General features: G+C 49.9%; 1 protein-coding gene across 1 annotated transcript in view; it reads left to right on the top strand.

Moving 5' to 3' along the window:
- DNAH9 (dynein axonemal heavy chain 9) overlaps positions 1 to 13,865 on the top strand; it is a 1,695,107-nt gene that overhangs the window by 110,698 nt on the left and 1,570,544 nt on the right. Inside the window, exon 5 of the mRNA XM_078654721.1 lies at positions 1,568 to 1,779. Coding sequence (XP_078510847.1) covers positions 1,568 to 1,779 — 212 coding nt within the window. The remainder of the gene's footprint in view (positions 1 to 1,567; positions 1,780 to 13,865) is intronic.

Below are 13,865 nucleotides of genomic sequence, written 5' to 3'. Positions count from 1 at the left end.
GAGGCCCCGCACTCATGGCGGGGGTCCTGCACTCGTGGTGAGGACTCCACAGTTATGACAGGGGGCTCGCACTCGTGGCGGAGGGCCCACACTCATGGCGGGGGTCCCGCACTCAAGGTGGGGGGTCCTACATTCATGGTGAAGACTCCACAGTCATGACGGGGGTCCCGCACTCAAGGCGGGTGGTCCTGCATTCGTGGTGAAGGCTCCACAGTCATGGCGGGGGGCCCGCAATTGTAGCAGAGGCCCAGCAGTCGTGGCGGGGGCCCGCAGTCGTGACTGAACCTCCACAATGGGAAACTGCAGTGCGCGCATCCTGCTATAGTGCGGGCCCCCCACCATGACAGTGGGACCTCCACCACAAGTGCGGAGGCTCTGTGTGAATCAGGCCTGAATGTTTTGCACACCTGTGGAGCTTGAGCCAATCTCTAAAGTTCACTTTTATATAGTGATTTACATTTTAGTCTAGGCACTTAGAAGTATGTGAAGAGTATGTGCTCTGTCTCCTCACAGAGCTTCTTCTTGTAGTCTGTATGATTAAAAGTGTTTTTTTTATATAATTCTGGTTAGGTTGGACCTCAACCTAGAATGACACCTTCACTGTTATACTTGGGAACTATCCCTTCCTTTAAATCGGGATATCTGCCCTTGCTCCCTGGCCCCATTTTCACCAGGATCCTGTTAGTTGAAATCACTCTCGCTTGTTGGTGTGGCCAGTCTCTTCTTTCCGCTCTCCTCTTCTGCTGGCTACCTCTGAATTCAGCACGTTCCAGGGTCAACGCTATAAAAAAAAAAAAAACACCTTGATTAAACACCATGTCTTTCGAGAGGTGCCCTGGGGTCCTCTTCCATTTCAGTGCCCACAACCAAGCTGTGGCCTCAAGCGTCACAAAGATGCGTTTCTCTAGCAGTACACAGAAGTTGGTGCTTGGTGGGCTATGAAATCACAACACTTGGATCATTTCACTGCCACTCTGGCTCCTACGCTTCCATCATCATGACTGACATGCAGCACATCACATCTGAGTATCACAAGGCAGTATCAGACCAGAGTCCTGTTCTACGGGCAGTATGCCGCCATTGCCAGAAGCTTCGGATCACTGACGCACTTGTTTCTCACCTTCTCCCACGTTGCTGGAAGGTCCTCCTCCAGCCCTCTAGTTGTGCAGCACAGGACCACCTACAGTTCCAGGCCAGCCGGTGATGCGTTTGTTGGTATGGTATTCGCGCCTGTGTGCTTGCATGTCTTGCAATCTCCATTTTGCAAAACTTGAGTTTGATGGGTTTTTTTTTCAATTTTATTCCATTGAAGTGTTTTCTGAGTTATTGCGTTTATTGAATTATATGACCTTGTTGAAGTGGCCTTTAAGCTATTTCTTGATTGGCCATAGAATTCAATAGTAAAAGGCAATCTTTTTTTAATAGTTGGAAAGTGTGGGTTTGAATTGCAGTGTGTCTACCTATTTACCATATAGCAGATGCTCTAGGACGATTCATGATTGTGTAAATTGGGAAGACTTAATTGCAGCTTGCTTTCCCCCCCCCCCCGCCCACTCTTCTCTTGCAGCGCTGTCTGAAGCTCAGGATATTAATGTGCACTTGAAGCCCCTTCAGCGCCATTTTGATGAAGTCGAGAATGTTGACTTTAATGAGGTCAAGCCTTTGGTCGAACCGTTGCTCCATGTCGTGTGCTTGATCTGGGCGAATTCGAAGTACTATAACACCCCAGCACGGATCATAGTGCTGCTGCAGGAGCTTTGCAATCTTCTCATCCAGCAGGTAGGCTGTGTGTACACTAGCATGCTGAGGACAATGTTTGACACTGCATGCACACCCTGAACATATATTACAGCATAGCATTGCTTGTGCCGCATGTCAATTACAGAACCTAGTTTAAAGGTATGAACACACTACTGCACCATCAAAATGCCACTTCACTTTACCAAGGGGCCACTGAGTGGAGAATCATCCCTATGTTCTCGATTACTAGTGTCCCGGTGTTTTGTGATGCATAAACTTCTGCTGGGAGGCTTGCGAGATCGTAGGTACACGAGGTGCAGAGTTTGCCGCACCTGGTAATTTCTGGGTTCAATAAACAATGCACCCTCAGTGTTTAATCCCAGTTGATTGTAGGCAGGTCAAACCTGCCAAAATGTAATTGTTGAAAAAGAAAATAAATACTGGAACACGCAGGTTTAGCAGTAAAAAAACACCGAAATCTGCATGTTATTCTCAATTTTGAAGAAGAAACTTGGAATAGGTGCTGTTTCTCGCACCTAATAAAATCAGAAATTGATTTTCCTCCTTTTATTTCAGAAACCTCCTGAATATAGCTGCCAATTTTTCATACGCAACATTGACTCCTTATTGTGGTACTCATTAAGTCGTTAGTTGTATCAGGGAGGGCATGGGCAGGAAGATTTGTTACCCAGGTATACAGTAGCCAGTTTTTTTCCATACTTTACACTTGAATTAAAAAACATAAATGGCACTATTAAAATAACCACTGTATTGTCAATTAATGTTTCTGCGGGTAAGCTTGCCAAATGCCTCACCTAGAGGATCATAGCCAATCTATTAAAGTTTGTTGGTTCTAAAGAAGGCAAGTAAATTCAGGTACTTGCTGAATCACTCACAGACCACATCCTGTTCTCCTACCCACACATTCCTAAGTATGCATGTATGTGTGTGTGTGTGTGTGTGTGTTTATATATATGTATATATATATGTGTGTGTGTGTATTATATTTGTATTTATTTAATAGCGTTCATCTGAAAAAACTTAGAATAATTAGGCTACTATAGTCATTTATGTGCTAGCTTTTTTGAACGAAGTCCCAGTGTCCCAGCATGACGCGTTTCGACAGAACAAATCTGTCTTGTTCATATATATATATAGAGACAGTTATTGCTATATTTTGCTATATTTAGGTGTTAAACTGGTACTAATGAGGTGCAACCAATGCCCAGTGTTGCCAAGGTTAAAAAAGATGAAAAAGTATTATTACAAAATATGCCAAATAATTTCCCTTTTCAAGCTGCACAATTTCTTCAACCCTGCTGCATAATGTGTGCGTCTCCTGGTGCATAATTCCAGTGTCCCCAACTATAATGTTACTTTAACCTTTGTATTTTTCAGTGACCACATATATATAAAAGCTTTTTCTGGAGCTACCCTATACTCTCATTATTTATGTTGTTTGAACCATGTACCTCTTTTTTTGCCTTCATGATGGCCTGCAGAGCTTGCATGCAATAGGCCTCGTCAGAATAGATCCTCTGAAAGGCTAGCAGGGTTGGAATAGAGTCTACTGCATCCTAGGTACACCTGTGAGTCCCCAATGTCATAATCATCTGTGAGTAACATGCAGATTAACACACCAGGAATAAGAGCAGTACCAATGTCTGGTTAGTAACATGGTGAGCCAGTCTCCCTGAACATGCTGTGAGCCTAGGGTAGAGTGAGTCACGTCGTCGGGCTCAGATACCGTTGATTATGTGGTAGGCCAGCGCCTCTGTTGCTGAAGATGCAGAACGAAGGGAAAGGCAGAGTCATCAGCCAATGAAAGAGTTAGTTAGGACTAAGCATTGTTAGTGAACTGTCCAGTCTTTATTACTGATGGTTCATGGGTCTCAGGTGCGGTCAATTGCTTCAAATCCAAAATGTGAGCAGCAGGGTTGTGTAACAGGGGCGCAACCAACACCCCGCATGCCCGCTGTGCTCCCATTCCTCATAATCTTGAGGGGGGCTCCAAGCCTCGGCCTGTGTTTGCTTTGATGCCTTACACTATCATTTTAATAATAGGTGTGCTTCACACAGCACACAACTGTTTTAAGCTTGAAAAATAGCAACAAACAAGAACAAACGGTTTGGATAAATTGACAAAAGTTCAATTCAGTTAGTGGATGGGACTCCGTGTTCATCAGATGGATTGTTTCCTCCAAGGTGTTTACTGTTTGGCATGCCCTGATTATCGTAGCAGCCAGGTGAGTGATGGCCAGGCTATGAGAAATACCCAGGGCACTGGGGATCCAATCATGGGTAAAGATTAACAGCCAAATAATATTTTAAAAGGAAGCAAAGTCTACTAAGAAGGTGGGAGGGCTACATGTGCACCTTTATCAATCACTAGCCTTTCACAACACAGAAGGAAGCCCCTTAAAGGTTGGTGTGTGTGGTGCCTACCCTTGCTGTCTACAGGGATATTAGAAGGAGAGGCTTCTACTATAATTATTATGTGTAAGGGGCCCATGCACTGCTGCTCCCACTGCTGTACATATTTAATGCAAGAGTGGTTTACACAGCTGCAGCCCATGCTGCTCCTTTTTCTATGTGATGAAATCTTTCGCAATTGCTTCTTATGGTGTTCCTGTAAGCATTCACATGTGCTGCCAATGCTGTTCTTTTTTTGTGTCATTGAAGCTTGGAGTGTTGCTCTGTGTACAGGAAACATTGACTGATTCTTATTCTATGTTACGGACGTTTGCACTGTTCCAAACTGTTGCTGTCTATGTTTTCCTTCTTCTTGGAGTGAAGAAATCTAGGATTCATGTTGGAGAAGAAAGGGTGCAACATGAGTATGGGGGAAGATATAGGAAACAAGAGAATAAAAGAAGTTTCGGTAAGGCAAAAGGAGAGAGGAAGAAATATGAAGTAGTGTGTGGGAAATGATGAAATTGGGAAAGGAAAGGAGAAAACAGGAAATAAAGGAAGGAAAAGGGAAAGAAAAAAATGAATAAAACCATGATTGTGAGACTATCAGGGACAGGAAAAACTAAAATGAGAGAGCACAATCAAACTATAAAAAAGAGATAACAATGAAAGGCGGGAGTTGGAAAAAGAAACAAAGGGCCATATGTATCAAGCTATTTAGCATTCGCAAAGACCGAAATTCTGCGAATTTCGGCCTTTGCGAATGCTAATTTGATAAATGGTATGTATCAAACATGTTTGATGCAAAATAAGGAATAGCAAAATTTTGCTATTCTTTATTTTGCGATTGCACTTAAGGAATCGCAAATTTTGCGATTCCTTAAATGCAATGTATCAAACAAAAAATATGCAAAAAATGCCATTAAGGATTCGCAAATTACCACCAACTTCTAGTTGGTGGTAAGTTGCGAATTCTTTTCAAAAAGCTTTTTTTCAAAAAACCAAAGGTGCCATATGACGCCCATACATGCCCTTAGGGCATGTATGTGCGCCATATGCCCCCAAATGTCTTTTTCAGGGGTGCCGCAGGGTGTTCTTGAGACACCCCTGCACCCTTGAAACAATTCCTAATTTGCGATTAGCAAATTGCTAATCGCAAATTGCCCCTTCATTCCTAAGGGCCTCCTGGCCCAAGGAAATGAATGGGTAATTTGCGATTAGCAATTTGCTAATCGCAAATTAGGAATGGTAAGGAATCGCTATTAAAAAGTGATTTTGTACATACATACCGTTTTGCGAATTCCAAATAGCGATTCCTTACAATTCGCTATTTGAAATTCGCAAAACGGAACTATGATACATATGGCCCAAAGACTATATAAGACAGGAAGATGAAGGAAAGATATGAAAAAGACTAGGAGAGGAAAATACATCAATGGAAAATACATAATAAAGAGTTGCAACATGAAGAGATGGCTGAAAGAAAGGGAAAAGATGGGAGCAAGAACAAACATGAATACAAAAGATAACGAAAGAATAGAGAAAAGAGATAAGTTAAAGATCGGGAAAAACAGCATGAGATACAGTTCAAATCATAGCAGGAGGTAAACGGAGGGAAAGGGATGGAGCTGTTAGTGCAAGATGAATAAGGATGTGACGGAGGGTGGACACATTTGTCACAAGAGCAGTGGAGAGATGGTATGGGAAAGATAGATGACAAAGTGGTGGGATATAAGTGGAATATAAGTGAAATACCTGTAATTAAAAAGAGAGTACTGAGGAAATGAAAGAGGAATTTGAGTGAGTTGAAAGGAAAATGGGACACCCCCGCGCCGCACGGCCACCAGCTGCTGCGTGTGCCCCAGTGCCTGCCTTCTGCCTCAGCGCCGGCCTCGCTGCCGCCTTGAGCACTCCCCTTTGGTTTCCGCCGGTTTTTGACCTCAATTTGTGCTTGTTTTCTTTGTGTGCCGGATGATCGTTTGTCTAACTGTTTTTCCTCCGTTTTGACCTGCATTGGTGCCTGTATTTTTTGTGCCGTTTTGCTTCGTGTTTTGCCCTCCATTTGTGCATTTGTGCTTGTCTCCTTCCTGTTTGCCCGCTCTCCCTCCCCGCTCCCGCTTCCCGCCACCGCCATTAGCCCCGCCCCTTTTCTCTTCTGTTCCCTCCCCGCTCCCGCCTCCCAGCTGCTCCGCCCACCCGCGCACCTCGCCTTAAATGGCGACCGTGCGACGCAGGTGAGTGTGACCCACTTGTGGGACACCCCCGCGCCGCACGGCCACCAGCTGCTGCGTGTGCCCCAGTGCCTGCCTTCTGCCTCAGCGCCGGCCTCGCTGCCGCCTTGAGCACTCCCCTTTGGTTTCCGCCGGTTTTTGACCTCAATTTGTGCTTGTTTTCTTTGTGTGCCGGATGATCGTTTGTCTAACTGTTTTTCCTCCGTTTTGACCTGCATTGGTGCCTGTATTTTTTGTGCCGTTTTGCTTCGTGTTTTGCCCTCCATTTGTGCATTTGTGCTTGTCTCCTTCCTGTTTGCCCGCTCTCCCTCCCCGCTCCCGCTTCCTGCCACCGCCATTAGCCCCGCCCCTTTTCTCTTCTGTTCCCTCCCCGCTCCCGCCTCCCAGCTGCTCCGCCCACACGCGCACCTCGCCTTAAATGGCGACCGTGCGACGCAGGTGAGTGTGACCCACTTGTGGGACACCCCCGCGCCGCACGGCCACCAGCTGCTGCGTGTGCCCCAGTGCCTGCCTTCTGCCTCAGCGCCGGCCTCGCTGCCGCCTTGAGCACTCCCCTTTGGTTTCCGCCGGTTTTTGACCTCAATTTGTGCTTGTTTTCTTTGTGTGCCGGATGATCGTTTGTCTAACTGTTTTTCCTCCGTTTTGACCTGCATTGGTGCCTGTATTTTTTGTGCCGTTTTGCTTCGTGTTTTGCCCTCCATTTGTGCATTTGTGCTTGTCTCCTTCCTGTTTGCCCGCTCTCCCTCCCCGCTCCCGCTTCCCGCCACCGCCATTAGCCCCGCCCCTTTTCTCTTCTGTTCCCTCCCCGCTCCCGCCTCCCAGCTGCTCCGCCCACCCGCGCACCTCGCCTTAAATGGCGACCGTGCGAACGCGCAGCGGTCACGCGCAGCGGGCGCGCCGATTGTGCGCCGAAGGCGCGCCAAAGGTAAGCCCGTCTGCACCCGTCCGCGCCTGGACCGCGCCCAGGGCCAGGACCCCTGGCCCACGAAGACCCCGTCCGACCCGCCTGACGTACTCCGCCGCCTCCCTCACCGCACTCGACACCGGCCGATTCCCAGAATGCCATCAAGCCACTCCACGACGTACCCAAGGACCTTTCAGCTGCCACGCCTGCAAGTTCTCCTGCATCCGGACCAGCCTCGCACCAGCACCCGCCAAGTCGAACACCTGCAGCACCCACCTCAAGTGCATCCTGCTCAACACCCGCTCCGTCCACAGACACGCCATCGAACTCTGGAACCTTCTAGACGCCACAACCCCTGACGTTGCCTTCCTCACGGAGACCTGGATGAACGCCTCCTCAGCTCCCGACATCGCCATCGCTATCCCAGAGGGCTACAAGATCGTCCGGAGGGACCGAAACGCCAACCAGATGGGAGGAGGCATCGCCATCATCCACAGGAACACCATCCGTCTCACGACCAGCACCGACAACTCCCTGACCAGCGCCGAACACCTGCATTTCCAGATCCACACCAACCCGAACACCACCCTCAGAGGCACCCTGATCTACCGACCCCCTGGACCACGCACACAATTCAGCGAGGACATCGCCGACTTCGTCAGCCCGCACGCCCTTCCCTCCGCTGACTACATCGTCCTGGGAGACCTCAACTTCCATCTGGAGAACAACAACGACCGCAACACCAGCACCCTGCTCGACAACCTCGCCAACCTTGGACTCAAGCAACTGGTGTCCACCCCCACCCACCTCGCCGGACACACACTCGACGCAGTCTTCTCTTCCAGCACAGACATCGACTTCAGCCACGCCACAGAGCTTCAATGGACGGACCACAGCTGCGTCCACTTCACCTTCAAGAGAACGACGACCCACCAACACCAGCAACAGGCCGCCCGCAGAAGCTGGAACAAGATCACAGCAGACCAGCTCGCCACCTCCTTGAGCCAGCACCCTCCTGCCAGCTCAGCGAACCCCAGCCAGGCCGCCGACAACCTCACAAAGTGGATCAGCAACTGCGCGGACGTACTCGCCCCACTGAAGACCCCGCCCAGCAGACCCGGCAGCAAGAAGGCCCCATGGTTCACCGACGAACTCAAGAGCTCCAAGAAGAACTGCCGAGCCCTCGAGAAAGTCTGGAGAAGGGAACCGACACCGGACAACAGGACCTCCTTCAAACTTGCCACCCGGAAACACCACCAGCTGATCCGCGCCGCCAAGAAAACAGCATTCAAGGACCGGTTGGACAACAACGCACACAACTGCAAGGAACTCTTCAACATCGTGAAAGAGCTTTCCAACCCCAGCGCAGGAAACAACGACATCACCCCATCACAAGACCTCTGCAACTCCCTCGCCTCATACTTCCACAACAAGATCGCGGACATACACAACAGCTTCAACAACCAACCAACGCTCACCATGACCGAACAACCACCCCCCACCACCACCCTCCACGCCTGGACCCCGATCAGCACCGAAGACACCATCCGCACGATGAACTCCATCCACTCCGGATCACCGACCGACCCCTGCCCTCACCACGTCTTCAACAAGGCCGACGCTGTCATCGCACCCCACTTGCGAGACATCATCAATACATCCTTCGACACCACCATCTTCCCTGAGAGCTGGAAACACGCCGAACTCAGCGCTCTACTCAAGAAACCAACAGCGGACCCCACCGACCTCAAGAACTACCGCCCCATCTCGCTCCTCCCGTTTCCAGCCAAAGTCATCGAGAAGACCGTCAACAAGCAGATGGCCGCCTTCCTCGAGACGAATGGATCCCTCGACCCCTCACAGTCCGGCTTCCGAGCCAATCACAGCACCGAGACCGCCCTCATCGCCGCCACCGATGACATCCGAGCCCTGATGGACAACGGAGAAACAGCGGCCCTCATCCTCCTAGACCTCTCCGCGGCATTCGACACTGTCTGCCACCGCACCCTAGTACAGCGCCTCAGCAACGTCGGAATCCAGGACAAGGCGCTGGAATGGATCATCTCCTTCCTCGACGGAAGAACACAGAGAGTCTGCCTACCACCGTACAAGTCAGAGGCCTCCGAAGTCATCTGCGGCGTCCCTCAAGGATCCTCTCTGAGCCCCACCCTCTTCAACGTCTACATGAGCCCCCTCGCGGCCATCGCACGCCAACACAACCTCAGCATAATCTCCTACGCCGACGACACCCAGCTGATCCTCTCCCTGACCAACGACCCCGCCACCGCCAGAGCCAGCCTACACGAAGGGATGAAAGAGGTAGCCGAGTGGATGACGACCAGCCGCCTGAAACTGAACTCGGACAAGACGGAGGTCCTCATCCTGGGCTCCTCACCCTCCGCCTGGGACGACTCCTGGTGGCCTCCCGCCCTGGGCACCGCACCCAAACCGACAGACCATGCACGCAACCTGGGCTTCATCCTGGACTCCTCCCTCTCCATGACCAGGCAAGTCAACAACGTCTCCTCGGCGTGCTTCAACATCCTACGCATGCTACGAAAGATCTTCTGGTGGATCCCCACCGAGACCAGGAAGACCGTCACCCAGGCCCTCGTCACGAGCCGACTGGACTACGGCAACGCCCTCTACGCCGGTACCACCGCCAAGCTCCAGAAGAGACTCCAGCGGATCCAGAACGCCTCAGCGAGACTCATCCTCGACATCCCCAGACACAGCCACATCTCCAGACACCTGAAAGACCTGCACTGGCTCCCGGTCAACAAGAGAATTACCTTCCGGCTCCTCACCCACGCACACAAAGCCCTACACAACCAAGGCCCGAGTTACCTCAACAGCCGCCTCAACTTCTACGCTCCCAAACGCCATCTCCGATCGACCAGTCACGCCCTCGCCGCCGTCCCCCGCATCCGAAGAGCGACAACAGGAGGAAGGTCCTTCTCCTACCTGGCCGCCAAGACCTGGAACTCCCTCCCGACCGACCTGCGCCAGACCCAAGACCACCTCTCCTTCAGGAAGAAGCTGAAGACCTGGCTGTTCGAGCAGTAGCGGCACCCCCCCCTCCCCCAAGCGCCTTGAGACCCTACGGGTAGGTAGCGCGCTATATAAGTGTCATTGATTGATTGATTGATTGATTGAATTATGCAAATAAGGGGAAAATGGGAACATATTAAAGGCAAAGTATGATTCGAAAAACTAAAAGATGCATGTGGGTAGGAGAGAGGTAGAGTCGGCAAAACTGAGGAGAATAGGCGTTAAAAGGCAAAAGAGCTAGAGACAGTGATAGTGGTATCTAAACAGAAAATGTAGATTTGAGGGAAATCAAAGTGATAGAGATCCTTCTTTGATACCATCCTGGCTGTAGAAAAGCCACAGCACCACTTCAAATAACTGTGAGTAGAGGTGGTTGCAGCTGGTCCCTGGTGTCAGTCTGTGTAAAATGACTATCTGCACCACCCAATCCAATTGATTGTTCAATGTGCCTGGTGGTTGCTGCTGCTAATGTAGCTGAATTGTGAGTATCTGGTTTGTAGCACCATCTGAAGTTCTTCTTGTGCCTGAATATTCCCAGTGAATCTTTGATGACTTCATCTAAGTTCCCACAGGCAGACCAGCCAGGACAAAGTCAAATACTGGAAGTTATTTGTGACAAGGTGGGTAAGCAACAGTGCACATGCCTTACGGTAGGCTTCGTGCCACTCCTATGTTTTCCAAACTGTTTGTTACCTGATACATTTTATTGCAGTAACTGAAAACCTAAATTGAATCCAGAATATATAATCAGACACATCTATCATTTTTACTCATGAACTTAGTGACTGGGCTTTCAGTATCTGGGTCCCCTGATAATTCCAGTGGATAAGGTGATCGAAAGAGAAGGAAGAGTAAAGCCTGCATGATTGAATAGCAAATGAGTACAGATCTAGGAATCTGTGACTTTTCGACGACATTGTCTGAAAAAGCACGCTATAAATATTAACTTAATTGGATCAGGGTTGAGAGAAGCTGGAGATATGTAGAGCCTGGAGAGAATACCGGAGAGGGGCTTGTAGCCACATTTGTACTAGAGTGCCCATGCTCCCGTAGATCCAGACAACACAGTCCCTCATAGAGGCTTTCTGAGGAAGTTATTACTTAGTTTGAGTATAAGGAAAAGTTATTTAATGGTCAGCTCTTCAATACAAAAAATGACAGCCACCAAAGATACACAGAAGGAAGCAGCCTGATAAAGTCGATTATCCCAATATATCCAGAACTCTTTGCCAGAATGAAATCACTAAAAGAGGATACCCCAACATTTTGGGAGAGCTGCATAGTCGGCTGGCAGTGCTTAAACTTTGATGAACCAGCAGACAACTCTAAAGCAACAAACACTTGGTTCTCAGACCACACCGCCCTGTTCACAAAGAAGATAGTCCTCTTCACCATGGAAATTATCATGTTCTAACGCGCAGAAGGAAACTTGAGAACTGCAATCCTCACTATGTTATGTTATGTTGTGTTAATTTTGATTTCTATAGCGCACGGCTACTCCATTGGAGTGTCCCGGCGCTTTTATTGGCAGCTCGTAAGCAGAGAAACATAACACAGTAAAATAAAAGAAAAACAGTAAACAGAGGAAGGGACATGCTAGAGGGCGAAAAGCCAGGTTTTGAGGCCCTTCCTAAAGGTCATCAAGTTAGAAATGCTGCGTAAAGCCAATGGCAACGCATTCCAAAGCTGCGGTGCCTTCAGCCTGAAGGAGCGGCCCCCAATGCGGGCCCTTTTTACTCGAGGGACCACCGCAAGAAACAAAGATTCGGATCGCAGAGATCGAGCCGGGCGATAAAAGGCGAGCCTCCGTTGCAGATATTTCGCGCCCGAGGCATGAAGAGCCTTATGAGCCAGGGTCAGCGCCTTGAAGACTATCCGCTTCCGGATAGGCAGCCAATGAAGCGACTGCAAGAGGCCGGATACTCTGGCTCGCCTATGAAGGCCAAAAATGGCCCGTGCAGCCGAGTTCTGCACCACCTGCAGGCGCTGTAAAAGATACTCCGGTAGGCCCAGATATAGGAAGTTGGAATAGTCCAATCTGGAGCCAATTAAGGCCTGCACCGTAATCCTCCTGTGCTCTTCTGAGTGCAAAGGAAGGAACTTCCGGAGCATCTTGAGGAGGCCAAAACATGTTCCCGTAAGACCGAAGATCTGAGATCTCAACGTCAGACCATTGTCGATCTTAAAGCCCAGATTTTTTGCCAGCTGGGTAGAATGTGCTGGAGGAAACATGTTGGTCGGCCACCATTCCTGCCAATCGGGATCCGAAGTGCAGCCGAAAAGGAGTACCTCCGACTTATCTGAGTTACATTTGAGGCTGTTCAGCTGGAACCATTTAAAAACAGCCCCAAGGCACTCACGAATACTCTCTCCGTCAAAATCCTCTCCTTTCCCACACGTAAAGAGGAGCTGGGTATCATCGGCATAAGATACGATCTGGGCCCCCAAAGACTCCACCAGTGCCGCCAAGGGAGTCATAAAGATGTTAAAGAGAGTCGGACTCAACACAGAGCCCTGCGGGACTCCGACTTCCAAAGGCGGCATCACGGTGGAGCTAGGAGAGGCCCAGACCGTTTGTCGGCGGCCAGCTAAGAATGATCTAAACCAGCTGAACACCGTCCCCCTCAGACCGATCTCATGAAGTCTGACGAGGAGACCCTCGTGGGGGACGGTGTCAAAGGCCGCCGACAGATCAAGCATGACAAGCATAGCTTTGCCACCTGAATCCAGTACCTCCTTAATGGCTTCAGACACCTCCAAGAGCGCCGTCTCGGTGCTTAAATTGGGGCGGAAGCCGGACTGAGTGGAATGAAGCAGATCGTTGGTTTCTAAAAAGCCAGAGAGCACGATATGCACATGCTTCTCCACGATTTTGGCCAGCGCAGGAAGGAGAGAAATAGGCCTATAATTGGCCAACGCCTCGGGGTCCAGGCCAGGCTTCTTAAGGAGGGGAATCACCATCGCCTGCTTCCAGGCCTGCGGGACCAGCCCCTCCCTCAAGGAGAGATTCAAGAGTGGGTTTGCCAGCGGATTTACAACCGCCGCCATTTTCGCCAGGAATTTGGCCGGGCATGGGTCAAGAGGCGACCCAGATTTAAGGTTGGCCATAAGTGCCAATGACGATGAAGCTGAAATAGGCGGAAAGTCGGCCAGGACGGCCTCCACGGGAACCGATGGAACTGACCCGTCCACGAAGCTGGGACACACTTCAACCATCCTCACGGGAAAGGAGTCCTGAATCAACTTAATCTTGGCCGTGAAAAAGTTGGCAAGGGCAGAGACCCATGACTCAGTCGGAGCGGCCTGGGGTAAATTAGACCGTGGGGCCGTAAACTCCCTCACAATGGTAAAAATCTCCTTGCATGAATTCGAAGCAGCCTCTATCCTCCTTGCAAAGTAACCTCTTTTCTCAAGGAGGATGTCGCGATGGTATATTTTAATCGCGGTCCTATAGACCAGCCTGGCCGCCGGATCATACTGTGAGCGCCATGCCCTCTCGGCCACCTTACACTGCCGACGAGAGGCTG

This window comes from Lissotriton helveticus, chromosome 7 (genome assembly GCF_964261635.1).
Source record: "Lissotriton helveticus chromosome 7, aLisHel1.1, whole genome shotgun sequence".
Taxonomy (NCBI): Eukaryota; Metazoa; Chordata; class Amphibia; order Caudata; family Salamandridae; genus Lissotriton; species Lissotriton helveticus.
Note: the sequence above shows the minus strand (reverse complement) of the source record. Positions and strands in the feature narration are given on the sequence as shown.